Genomic DNA, 12,713 nt, shown 5'->3' on the forward strand with positions numbered 1-12,713 from the left:
CTTGTATAGCAAGTCTGAATTCCCATTATATGGTGATACTGTTAGTATATGTTAAAAATATGTATGTATATTAAGGAAGTGGTGAACCCAGGAAGTTAAGAAAAAAGCGTTAATGGCATCAGATAATTGTGTATTAGTATGTTGAAATACACTGATGTGATTGGTTGCTGTGCAATGCTGCCACTTAAATATTTTGTACTTGTATTTTGTTTTCAGTGTATTTGTGTTAAATCATAAAAATTGAATTAAGATTCTGGAAGTAAAAGATACAGTGGAACATGCTTTAGTTTTTCTACTTTCCCGATTTTCTTTTGGGGATGAGGAGAAAGCTATTCATTTCCTTATAATCATATTTTCATATTCCTATTGTGTACTTAGAATGAATCTACCTTATTCTAGGGGGAATGACTGTAATTCATTTGAAAACTTTTTCTTGGTTGTGATGTCTCAGATTTTGGCACATCCCAAGAGCAATCCCAAATACTGTCAAAGCTGACCCTGTTTTGTCCATGAGCTTGGGGCAGTTGCACTCCTGAGATCCCTTCTAACATAAATTGTTCTGTGATTCCACACTGTTTGTGTGGCTTAAGAAACCTTCTTTGCTGCTAACATCTCCAGATAAGTCTGCCATTAGATATCTCTTGGAATTGGTGGTCAGTTTCCCAGAAGCCTGTCTACAGCACCTCTCAAGCAGTCTCTTGGTTTTTAATTTCTTTTCTGGCACAGAGTCAAACAGTTTAGCCTAATCAGCCACAACGTAATATCTCCCATTTGCTACATATGGGACTGGAGGAAGAGAATTCTGAGTAATTAGCAAAGGAATTTAAGATACTGCATTTAGTTGCTCAGCCGTTAGTCACTCAGTTTGTGTGACTTGCTGTTTTTGTTCCCACACTGTATGCAGCAGGCAAATGAAGTTTGCCCAGGAAGAGTGGCTGCCCCCTTACCTCAGGTGGCCCAGGGAACTTAAAATTTCAAGCCGTGCTAGAGAGTTAAAGGAATAGTTGCCTGGGCATGCAAGGATGGAATTAGGAAGTCCAAAGTTTGTCTTGAGTTGAAGTGAGGACTGTGTAGGGTACCTTGATGCTTCCACAGTTCTAGAACAAGAAGGAAAACACTAAGGAAAACATGGACCTGCTGCTGTATGGTCACACCATTGGGTGATGGAGAACGCAGAAAAGGTTGAGAACTCAGTGATGTCTTTGCTGACAGGGTTTGCCAACTCTGCGTGGAGCAGGAAGGTTTGTGGGAAGCAGGTGTCGAATCCTCTGTGTAGGAACTGAGCTTAAGCAGGACATTTGTTAATTCATGGAGAGGAAGGATTTGACCAGAGAGTGCTGCTGATCCTGGAAGTCGTAAAGCTGTGCTTCACTGTGCGTGAAATGCATTGGCAGCAAGGCATGTCCACAGAGAGGTGTTACACATCTTTAGAAAAAGCAGGAAGGAAGATCCAGGGTACTACAGGCCAGTCATTTTCTATTCCTCAAAGAAGTTTGGAACAAGTCTTCATGAAAGCACCACCTCTGCCCTCTCTCACCACATGCCCTGGCAGTTTAAAAAGTCCTCCAGAAAAAAATGAGCTGACACTGACTATGTCACACTATTTCATATTTGGCTCTTAGTATGGTGATTTGGGGGAGGGAGGCTGTTCTGTTGGTTTTTCTTTTAAGAGAGATACTGTTCTGTGTGATGTTTTCTCTGCATTTCAGCAAGAGGAAGGAGCTAGCAGGGATAACTAGCATTTTTAAGTGACAGGAGCTGAAACATGTAGATTTAAAGGAAGCTTGTTCCTCAGTAGAATATTTAAATGTTAAGTATGTGCCTATTGCGAGGATACACAGAATGGAATCTAAAAACTATTATCTCCTGTAGAAATGAACCTTCAATTTACTCACTGCACAGGAAGGGCAGGTTCTAGTCATTTGCACTGCCAGCAGGTGCCCTTTCTCTGCATAATGGGCTTTGCATGTGTAATTAACACATGAAGGCTGCTGCTGCCAGTTTTTTCTTCAGGTACATGCTGCTAGGAGTTTTCAGGACCAGGATGTGGACCACAAGAGGCTTTTTTGCTGGGTTTGAAGATGTGATATTCATTGACTTTCTGACAAAGCCATGTTAAAAAGGGGCTGAGTCCAGATCCCACAGCTTTGTGCAGAGATGTGCAAAAGCAAACACTTGGGCAGTGTACCCAGAGATAAAGACATGAGACATTGAGCTCTACTTGAATGAATTCTTTCATGGTGTAACACCCTGCCATACAACAAATAAGCCAGCCAGTGTGTGAAAAGTATGATTTTAAAACATATTACTATTAGGAGGTAATTGCATGCTCATAAATACAACAGATTGCCTTAGCCTGATACGAACTTCATTTGGAGAGGTAGTCACATGCACAAATTGTTTGAGTAATTAGGTTTAATAACAATTTGTGTGCCATAATGATATTTCTTAAAATAGAGTCCATTTATTTTGTAACTGTGTGAAACTGGAAAGGTAATTTTTGCCTATCTGTTCTGTGAAATCAGCTTCGCTCTGTCTGGTTTAAGGCAATCAAATGCTTATCAGCATCTGTCTCTACGGGGAAATGACCTGAAACTATTTAAAAACACAAGAGTTTATTTTAATTGAGTTTTATTCCCTGTCTTTCATTTATTTCACAAATGTGATGTAAGAATTTTAAAGAGCTGGAATGGAAACAGAAAATTTGAAGTGATGTGAATTTTTCCATTCTTAAAACTGCAGAAAATGACATTCCTCCAGTTGGCTGTTTGCTGTCCTTTGGTGTGTACTGACCGTGCTGTTGGTGCTTCTCAATCTCCTTCTGAACTTAGTGAAAATTGCTGAAGGGAATAGGATTGCTATATTATTTGTTATCCTTTGAGAGTTCTTGAAAAAAAAGGATATTCCATATATGATTATTTGCTTTTAATAAAAATTTCAGTGGAGTCTTTTTATGTAAAGGAAACTTTTAATGTCCTGACTGATATACTCCATCTCAGTTCCATGCCTGTGAAATTTGAAATCTGTTGCATTTCCCTGGGGCAACACACACGATGACTGTGGGATCTTTCCAGAACTACAGAAAAGAAAAGCAGCTCTGCTTCCAGAGACTGGGAAGGTAGAATACAGCAACTCTGCTCATGGCATTTGAAGATTCTTTTAGCCAACCACACATAAGAGAAATTTCATAGTGAGGAGAGTTCCCTTGAGCTGTTGTGAGAAAGATGATGAAGGAAAAGGTGGATAATTGGATATTGTTATGTGTTAATGATAACTCTGCTGCAAGCATGCTTACAGTGAATGTCTCACTGACATGGTTAAAGCTCTTCTTTTTTTCTTTTTTTTTTTTTCTGTAGCATCATGTCCTTTATCTTTGTTTATACATCACACACTTTCAAACCACTGTTGTTTCTGATTTTTGCTGCTTGACCTTTGCTAATTTTTTTTTAGCTTATGACAGAGAAAGAGATAAATTTTCTTCCCCCTTCCCTCTTGAAAAGATTTTTAAAAATTTAATATTAATGTGCAGCTGCACTCCTTATTTGTGTACTTAACAGAACTGAAAAGGCCAACACCCCATCTTCAAAACGTTTCTTCTCCCTGCGCTTACACTTTGTGCTAGGAATGCAGAGCCAGTAACAGTGGCTCATGTATGTGTGAAAGAGATTTCAGTCACCCGACTCCTAGTGTGCTGAGGGGTGGCTCTTTGTTTTTTTTTCTAACTAGGAACCACTCCTCAATGTATTTCCAGCCCAGGGAAAGATTTTGGGTGGAGGAGACAGAACATTGGTGAGAATTCTATCATTAGAGTTTGCACCTTAATGCACAATTGCATCCTCCTTTGAATAGAGAGCAACAGAAGAGGCACATGAACTGTTGCCACAGGAGGTAGGACTGCATGCCAGCAGGTGCCAGATGCACTGGTTAATGGGCTCCAGCCACCAAGCATGTGCAGATACTTAAATCTGGCCAGATCACATCCATCTACTTTGTTGCTGAGAATTAAATATTTCTTGATGTTAAACAGTCTATTAATTTTCCTCACTACTTGTTTCAGTTTGGTTTTCACGTGGCATAAGAGCATCTCCACTGTGTCTGTTTTCTTTCTTTTTGCTATTATTGTCTGTGTTTAAAATTAGTCTATAAGAAAATACTGTCTTTACTGGGCTGTAAATACGGTCACTACTAGGCATGCTGCAGCCTAGCATGTTCTTTCAGTCCAGAGCTTTATCACTGGTTATTATGTGTGCTTCGACCAGAAGCAGCAGAAAAATTTCTGAGGTGATTTAAAGTGCCTTTTATATTAGATAGATCTCTTTGCAGACAACAGAGTTCATTGAGAGAGCCCTTTGCAGAGCACCCTGACACAGGGGCTGCACAAATGTTTCTGCTGGTGCAGAGGTGCAGTTTTCCCTTTCCCTGTAGGGTTGTGGGGTTTTTTTGTTTGTTTGTTTGTTTGTTTTTGTTTTTGTTTTTTTTTGTGGTTGTTTTTTAAACTCCCTTTCTCTCGTTTTCTAAACTTGTGCATTGCTCTGTGTGAGCCTTTAGAAAGGTGGAGAGGCGAACTGAGGGGCACGTCCTCCTGCTGCTTGGGAAACAAAGGTTCCTTACTTGTGGGCCTCTGAGTAGCTTTTGGCATAACCTGCTTCATCTGTGTACTCACTGAAAGCTGCTGTAGTTACTCTTGTGGTTTCTTAGCTGTGTCTCTTCTACATCACTCAAATTTATGCAGTCAGGTTTCTAATTTGAATCAATTACCCTGATAAATTTGGGACTGAATCTTTTGCATCCCAGGAAGCAATCTGAAATCAGGAGGCTGCTTAAAGCATAACATGCAGGTGGTGTGTGAGCAACACACAGAGTCACCGTTTGTATGTCAGGACTTGAACTTAGTAAATGGGATCTAATCCATTTTCACAGAATCAGAATCGCAGAATTATCAAGGTTGGAAAAGACCTAGAAGATCATCCAGTCCAACCATTACCAATACTTTCCAGCTAAATCATATCCCTCAACACAACATCATTTTCCTGGATCTGTGGAGCAAATTGGTGCAATTCCCTGCGCAGCTGTAAACTATGAACTTTCTTTGAGATCTGTAGGTTAAGATGAACTTTTTTTGTTGGTTTTATTTGCTGTTGTTTTTCACTTAAGAGGAAGCGTCCCTCTATTTCACCTGATTCTCTTCCAATTAGTTGTTGCCCACCTCTTGGGAGCGTAATTAAGAGATCTCTAGTTAGCCTAAGGAAACGAATTAAAGAAATTGTAAAACGCAACTGTAATAAATGGGCGATATCTCGCCATTAAGTCCACAATATCCATATTCATGCTTATGCATTGCTTCTTTAATGATTTGGTATTTACCTATATAACTCATTTGATTGTAAATAACCCTGCATTGGGAACTGCGGTGGCACAAGAGGAGCAATAGCCTCAGTCTTTGTTCTAAAAGGCTTAGGCAGGCTTTTTGTTTAAGCAGTGAATGTGCACAGCAGAAACTGATACTTCTTATTGTGCACTTAATGGCTATTGCTGCCATCAAACAACTTGGAGTAATTGCGAGTTGTGGCTGTAGGAAGCCCCAGGACTTGTCGAGCTGTGTGTAAAGCTGGTCCGTAGGTCAGTCTTTAATCTGTCATGGGTCTCAGAAGGATTAGATTGCACAAAGTGTTTCTCATGTTTATACAAGCAGTGGATGTTACCGAAGCTGACTGGAAAGTTTTGTAAATGCACATGGAACCTGGTAAAAATGGCTTCAGATTTGAATGGCAGTGGGGAAGGACTACTGTAGTGTGGTCTGGATGGTGAGAAGTGCATAATGTTCTCTAGTACAGCATGTTAGCTGTCTGAGTAATGGCACATAATGAAGCCTGATGTGAATCTTCAACGTTCACTTCAGGTGTATTTCTTTCTCAGTCACATTGATGAGTGATGACAGAAGAATGTATTTTCTTTGGTAGACTTGAGAGGAAATAATTATGTGCTCTTTACCAGAATTACGTTATATTGTGGTTATTTATGTTTGCTTAGTTAATCTGTTGCAGGTATAAGAAGCTATCACAGTGAATTATCCTTAAAATGGTTTTGCTTTTGCTCTGTGGTTTAGAATATGGAACAATATATTTTTTTTTCTCAAAGATAAAGTTACTCAATATCATCTCCTGGGCTCCACCTCATTCCCTAGATGAAATCTCTGCAACTGTTCATAAAAGTAACACAAATGTTGCAAAATTAGCATATTTTAAAACAGATTTCTGCTTTGAAGTTTTCTTTTTTGTATTGATCAGCAGAACCTGAGGGTTTTTTATGAATGAGTAAAGTAAAGCCACTCTTTGTAGTGCTCTGGTCAAATTGTCCTGCTGCTTTCTCCAGGCTGTCCAAGTGCAGCACAATGAAGCACCTGCCTGGAGTTCTTTAATGCACAGCAATGCAAGGTCACAGGAAAAAAACAGCTTTCAAAACCTGACAAAAGTTTAAGCGTTGTGGCCTTCATACCATCCCTGTAACAGCTATAAAGCTGTATTGCCTTTACATATGATCATTTTCACTAGAAAATTGGATGCAGTTAATTGCCTTTTCAAAGGTGACCCTTGTGTCTTAAGACACATCTTTCTGTCAGTTCCCTAAAATTTTACTGGGAGTGCCAGGTTTTAAGGGTTTAGGCATTTGCATTGTTTTGTTGCTGAACTGGGCGATTGGAGGATGGACATGATAGTGAATCAACTTGTACAGATTCAGATTTTCTTATGCTTGGTGACAGGTTCTGCTTTTGGATGCATTAATAAAATGGCTGGTTTTCTGGAATACTGCACTCTTCCTGCTTCCTTTCATTACATTAGCCAAGGTTCTACTAGATGAGACGTTTGCAGTCGTAAGACTTCCTGCCGAGGTTCAGACTTTGTATTTTTGAGATTGAAGCTGTCGTGTTTCTGAAACTACTTAATTAGAAACACATTCATTTCAGTGCATACTGGAGGAGCCTTGAACAGCATAGCAAGGCACACAGGGAAGTTGAGCATTTGTGCAGCTGGCAGCCAAACCAATGGTTTATACTTTGAATATGAAATTACTGGGTATTTTCTTGCTCCTGGAATGTGGCCATTGGAAATGAAGAGATGTGGGTGAAAGAGAGAGTGTTTGTCACAAATAAAACATGCAAAATGACAAATAAATACTCCTCAGATGAGCAGCAATCCATATGCACTAAGTGTGTATCATGTTGAATGGTAAAAAATTGTATCCAAGAACTGGGATATATGTTTTGGTTTTCATCTGTGGAATCCCCAAGGAAGCAGAAGCTTTGGGACTTGCACCAAGTTAGTTCCTGAGTTATCAGTGCCTCTGGGTGGTGACAGGGTGCTGTGGTTGGGTGAAGCTTGGGTGAGGGTGTTCATGCCAGGCTGTGCAGTTGGGAAAGCTATGATGCAGTACACACTGCTTCAGAACTTGTTGGATTCTCTGCAGTTATTGATGCTTTATCTGTTTGTCTTCAAATGAGAAGAACAAACCAGTGTTTTCATGCAGAGTATCTAGCATAGAGGCTGTTCACATCTCTTGGTGCAGCACCCAACAGAGTAGCAGTTTTCAAGGTACAGTAGTAAACATGATAATTATTAATATGCATATCAGAAATTGTTACTTTTCAAACAATTTTTCCTCACAAAAATGAGAAGCAGTGATTTTTGCTAGTGTGCAGCAGTAGTTCTTTCCCTTACAGAACAGTAGGCACACGTCTATAAAAGCAATATGGAAGATATTTTAAAACAAGGCAGAACAGTGACATTTTTCTTCTTTCTCATCTGAAATTGAAAATGAGCTCTTTGAGCTTCTGTATCCAAAATCAAATGAGGCTCTATTTTAAAAGTTGTGTCTGTCTGTGCTTTCAGTTTAACAGGCAGTGTATGCCATATTTGCATCTAGCAGTTTTGGCATCCTCTTTGATATGTTCTAATAAGCAATGCAAATATGAGCTTTTCCTGATTAGCTGAGTGGGAGTCCTGTAGTAAAGCTTAATATTAGAAATACTGTATATACAAAGATCCAGCTTTCATTCAGTATTCTTCCTGTGCTACGTAGTAGCCCATATTGCTATTTGCTAACATGATTGAACTGAAGTCTGAAAAGATCAGTCTTTCTTAACTTTCTGTTTGGTAACAGAAGTGTCACACCTATGTTTGAAGCTATAAATTTGGCCTAAGAACCTCTCAATGTAGTTCGTTACTGTGTTCTGAAAGGGATAATGATTCCAGTGTATGCCGTTGTAATTATGGAGTTGATCAGAATCTTACAAAGTAATTTTTACATCTTTGTATTATGAATGTAAGTATTTCAAAATTTATACTTAGTTGAATTATTTAAAATGTGTCTGAACCCATAATCAAAGGTTTAAGACTTACACGGCTGGGTGATATGCATTCCCTGAGCTAACCATTCAGTGCTACAACTGAATCAGTCTGCTCAGACAATACAGAGTTATTTGAAAATTCTACTTTAGGAAATCACCTTATTTTGTGTGTGCATGTGTGTGTTTAATAGCGGCCCTTATGTACTTGTCTTAACATAGACACATAGCAATTCTGATGTCAAAAGAAATTAAGTCTTATGGTAATGAAGGAATATTGTGTAGTAAAAGAAGTCTTTCAAATATGGATTAAAATTTTGTTAACACATGGTTTTATATATACATATGTATATATACGTATATATCCCAAAGTCTAATCAAGCATCCTGGTCTTTTTCTGTAGCTAGTTTTATAAGTCATATGTGATAATCCAGTACTATGAGAATGTAAAGCAAGTTTTTCCTCCTCTTTGCAGCGCCCCAATGCCCTACCTCATTGGAATTCATTTAAGTTTGATGGAGGTAAGTCTTTCTAACCATTTCTGAAAATACATGTAGTTTTATGACTTAGACCCACATTCTCTAAGTAATTTTACATTCATTCAAATGAATTTAAAAATGAAATAATCCCATTAATTCATTTAAGAGTGAGCAGAGAATTGTAGTTAGGCACAGGTAATCATTCCATATCTTAAGGAAGTCCTCCCTGGTACCTCATACCCTCTGGGTGTACTTTGTTTGCTGTTCAGCAGTCAGTGATGAGCTCATGGTGTGTTCTCCTCTACTTTTTGTTGCTTCATTTAGTCAGCTTTCTGCAGAGCTAATATTAAACCAAAATGTAGACAGTTATAGCTCTCTTTTAGGCATTTAGAGACAGATTGTATTTTTTTTTTTAAATGTTGAAAAGACCTGAAAAGAAGGAATTTGCTGTTAATGTTAACACCAAACGGCAGAAAAGCAGCCCTCACAGAAAGCATCACATTCAAACAATCCATAATAATTTGTGTGACTTTAAACCAAGTGAACAACAACTGAAACAACCCACACCCTCTTAAAAGTGGAAATAACACATTTTCTTTTGCTTCCCATACTGGAGAAACACTTGATGACTTTCCTTTAAGAGTATCTGGAGCACATAAGCTATTAATTTAGATGCCTATGAAAATGCTTGCTCTTATTAATCGTGCCCCTTTACACAGGAAGCCTTAGTGCCATGTACGTGCTTGATGAGGCATTCCTTCTCAGACAGCACTGCCTTTTCGCAGGAACTTAAATCAGTACACAGTGCTGACCTGGAAGGCTTTGCAACTGCCCTTGGAAGTCAGTTGGTTTGTGCCCCTGTTTTAGATTCCTGCTTGTTTGTTTAGGGTATGTAGCAACTTATGATTGTGATTTTTTCATCATATAAATTAATTCATATTACTAGAATGTTTGTTTATATAATGCCCATAAAATTTGTTACTTCTCTGGAGGTATTCATCAAACATGTTCTTTCATGGGGGCATATCTATGAAACAGTCTTCATTGTAAAACTTCTTCTGCATTATACTTGTGTAGCTTTCCTTTTTTTTCTCCAGTATTAATGAGAAGTAAATTCTTAGAAGTCACTTTTTCATAAGCTGTTGGAACTTCAGGGCTTCCCCCTGCTGCTGTGTACACAGATAATTTTTGACGCTCTTCGCATTTCCAAATAAAGTACTGAATTTTAGTAAGACGTGTTGGTGAATACTCTATTGATCCAAAAGTCAACATACACATAGTATGTTTTTTGTTAAAGGGATTTCTGATAATTGCATTTGAATACTGCGTAGGCAGGACCAATGTAATATCTAGGGAGCAGCCTAACATGTAGTTTTCATATTGAGCAAGAATTTTTCTATCCGATATCTGTGTCAGGTAATCATCGTGATGCTTATTAGGGTCCCTCTAGTAAGAGGCCTGTTAGAGGGTGGGGTAACATCTTAATGTAGGCGCTTGTCCGCTTTCACAGATCATCTTCTTTCACAAAGAGCTACGTGGTCAGCCTGGCAATGGGCATAGAAACAAAAAACTAATAACTACTTGTTAGAGTTGCTTTGTCTCTCTCCTGCCTTTCAGACTGAGATATTAGCTCTTCTTCTGCTCAGTTTTTCACGTTGCAGGGCTCTGTAGGCCTTCCAAACTCCATCTGTAAAAACTCAAAAAAAAAAACCCCAAAAACCCGAGCTGCTCTTGGAGCAGCCAATTTTCATCCATTCCTATAGCTTGCGAAAAAATCTGTTTAGTACTAAATCCAGTATGGTGTTTGAATAGCTGGAGATTCTGGAACACACACGCATTGGCAAAGTACAGTTATTTAAAGTGCCTTATGAAGTAAATTAAATAAATAAAACTGTCTTCTCTCCTGTTCTTATGGATAAATTGAATACTTCCAGATACAGCTAACTGTGTTTTTACCACTGAAAAATCAAATCAAATCACACAGCGAGCTGTTTTATATGTTGTTTGTTGACAAGTGCTGTGTACTTTGCCTGTGCCGTGGGAGAAGGAAGGGTGACATTTGTCAAACAAACTATGCGATAACTAGTTTACCTCTTAGCCTGGTTTGTGCATTGAAAGCTTATTTTCTTTCTCCTTTTCCTCATGAGTAGGTTTATTTGTTAGAATACCTGTTCAGTAGCAATGGCAATTTATTCACATGTTCCTGCAGTTGTGTATTTTAAAAAACACATTGTTTTAATTTTTCCATCTCTTATTTGCAGTTTATTAAAAAAAAAAATATTGTCATTATGAAAAATCCATTTTCCATTAAATGCTGATGTTTCAGCACTCAGTCCTTGTAGAAGTGTTAATTCACGCACTCTAGATTCAGAATAAGCTGTTAATTCCTCTTTTCCCATTCAGGTTAAGACAGGTGGACTCTTCACCCACTGTAGAGCCCCACAGGAGTAGCTGTGGTGTGTGCACGCTCACGGTTCTGCTCCAGCTGCTCTGCAGAATTTGTTGCATAGATGCTTGTGAAGCCTAAACTTAAGCTCAGAAAGCTGTGGTGCAGCAGGAAGAAAGACTTTGGAGTGTAGGAACAAGATTAGTTTTCCAGCTTTGGTGCTGCTTCTGTGGACTTTTGCTCTCCCTATCTCACAATGGAACCTCTGGCAGAAATACCATAGCAGTTATAATGCTTTAAACAAAGTAACCCCTCTGTCTCACCTCAGAGGTTTTATTTCAAACCATTGTGCATCTTAAAGTTAGTTTGCAGGCTCCTATTATATGGGGTCTCTAGAAGGAACAGCTCTTTTAATGGAAAATGACAAATTTTTCTTGCAATTAAAATATCAAACATATCCATTGACTGTTAAATCTAATTTGCTGTGACTGAAATGTTCTCCAGTGAGATAAGATAATCTCCTGTTATAGGTCAGAGGGCTCTGGCTGATATATGACTGAAAATCTTGGTAGAAAATGTAGAGCTGTGTTTTGTGCTCTTATTTTTCAGCTTTTCTATCATCACCTAGTTAGTCATTCTTTATAAGATTTCCATTTAGCAATCCATAAAGTGACTTCAAAGAAGGCTAAAAGTTTATAAGCTGTTGGATAAGCAAGGCTGGAGTTATCACATGAATAATGGAACATGCTTACTGAACTAATTGAATTCATATTAGACGAGGATAAGTACTTAGCACCGATAAATAACGAGATATGGAGCTGAAACTCCATCAAACGAGCGCATCCCTTTCATAATCTTACCTTATGTTGTGCCTGCATGCTCCGTGCTATTTTATTGTTAATATTACAGTGAATCGACCTTTGTGCTACACGCAGCATCACACTGTGCTGGCAGCCTTTTACCTCGTGTTGTAGCAAATGGTTTTTCCAGCAGCTGTCTGTAGCAAAGGCCCTTAGCGTGATGGCGCTGATGGCAGAGGAGCGCCCTTGACCTGGTACACTGCCCATTGGAATTCGGGCACATGTGGATCTCATTAAGCACGGGGAAAGGCTCTTTTAGCTGTTTGGTTCTGAGCTGCTGGCGGCAGAATCTGCTCTGCCAGGCTTCCAGCCATTGCGTTACAGCAGGGCCTGGCCTGGCCTCCCTCTGGTCAGGGCCCAAACAGAATGTTTGGAAGAGATGTTAAAAATTAAAAAAGTGTTTATTAATTTTATCTATTTATTTTTAAGGTTCCAGTCACTTGAGAGCTTTTCCTGAGACTTTGGAATCCTAATTCTGTTAAAATTCTCCAGAGTGAATTTGTGAGTGAAATTTGGTCAAAATGGGTTTCTAGCATCCTATCTTGGCACCAGAGAGAGATGCACATTTTAAAACATACCAAATAACTTATTAAACTGTCCGTTATCCAATTGATGGAAGAAATGAAAATGATGCTATGCTTTTATAA

At 38.8% G+C, this 12,713-nt stretch overlaps 1 protein-coding gene across 31 annotated transcripts in view; it reads left to right on the forward strand.

Moving 5' to 3' along the window:
• Positions 1-12,713, forward strand: part of DENND1A (DENN domain containing 1A) — a 176,974-nt gene that overhangs the window by 86,838 nt on the left and 77,423 nt on the right. For 22 of the 31 annotated variants that reach the window (XR_014936214.1, XM_032448081.2, XM_032448087.2 and 19 more), the window contains one exon: positions 8,817-8,862. The exons of the other annotated variants lie outside the window; for them this stretch is intronic. Coding sequence is in view for 21 of the 22 variants with exons in the window: in XM_032448081.2 (XP_032303972.2) it covers positions 8,817-8,862 (46 nt within the window). In the remaining variant the exon portion in view is untranslated. The remainder of the gene's footprint in view (positions 1-8,816; positions 8,863-12,713) is intronic. 31 annotated transcript variants of the gene reach the window in all.

The sequence above is a fragment of the Coturnix japonica genome, chromosome 21 (genome assembly GCF_054131305.1).
Source record: "Coturnix japonica strain WE chromosome 21, WE-NBRP24, whole genome shotgun sequence".
Lineage (NCBI taxonomy): Eukaryota > Metazoa > Chordata > Aves > Galliformes > Phasianidae > Coturnix > Coturnix japonica.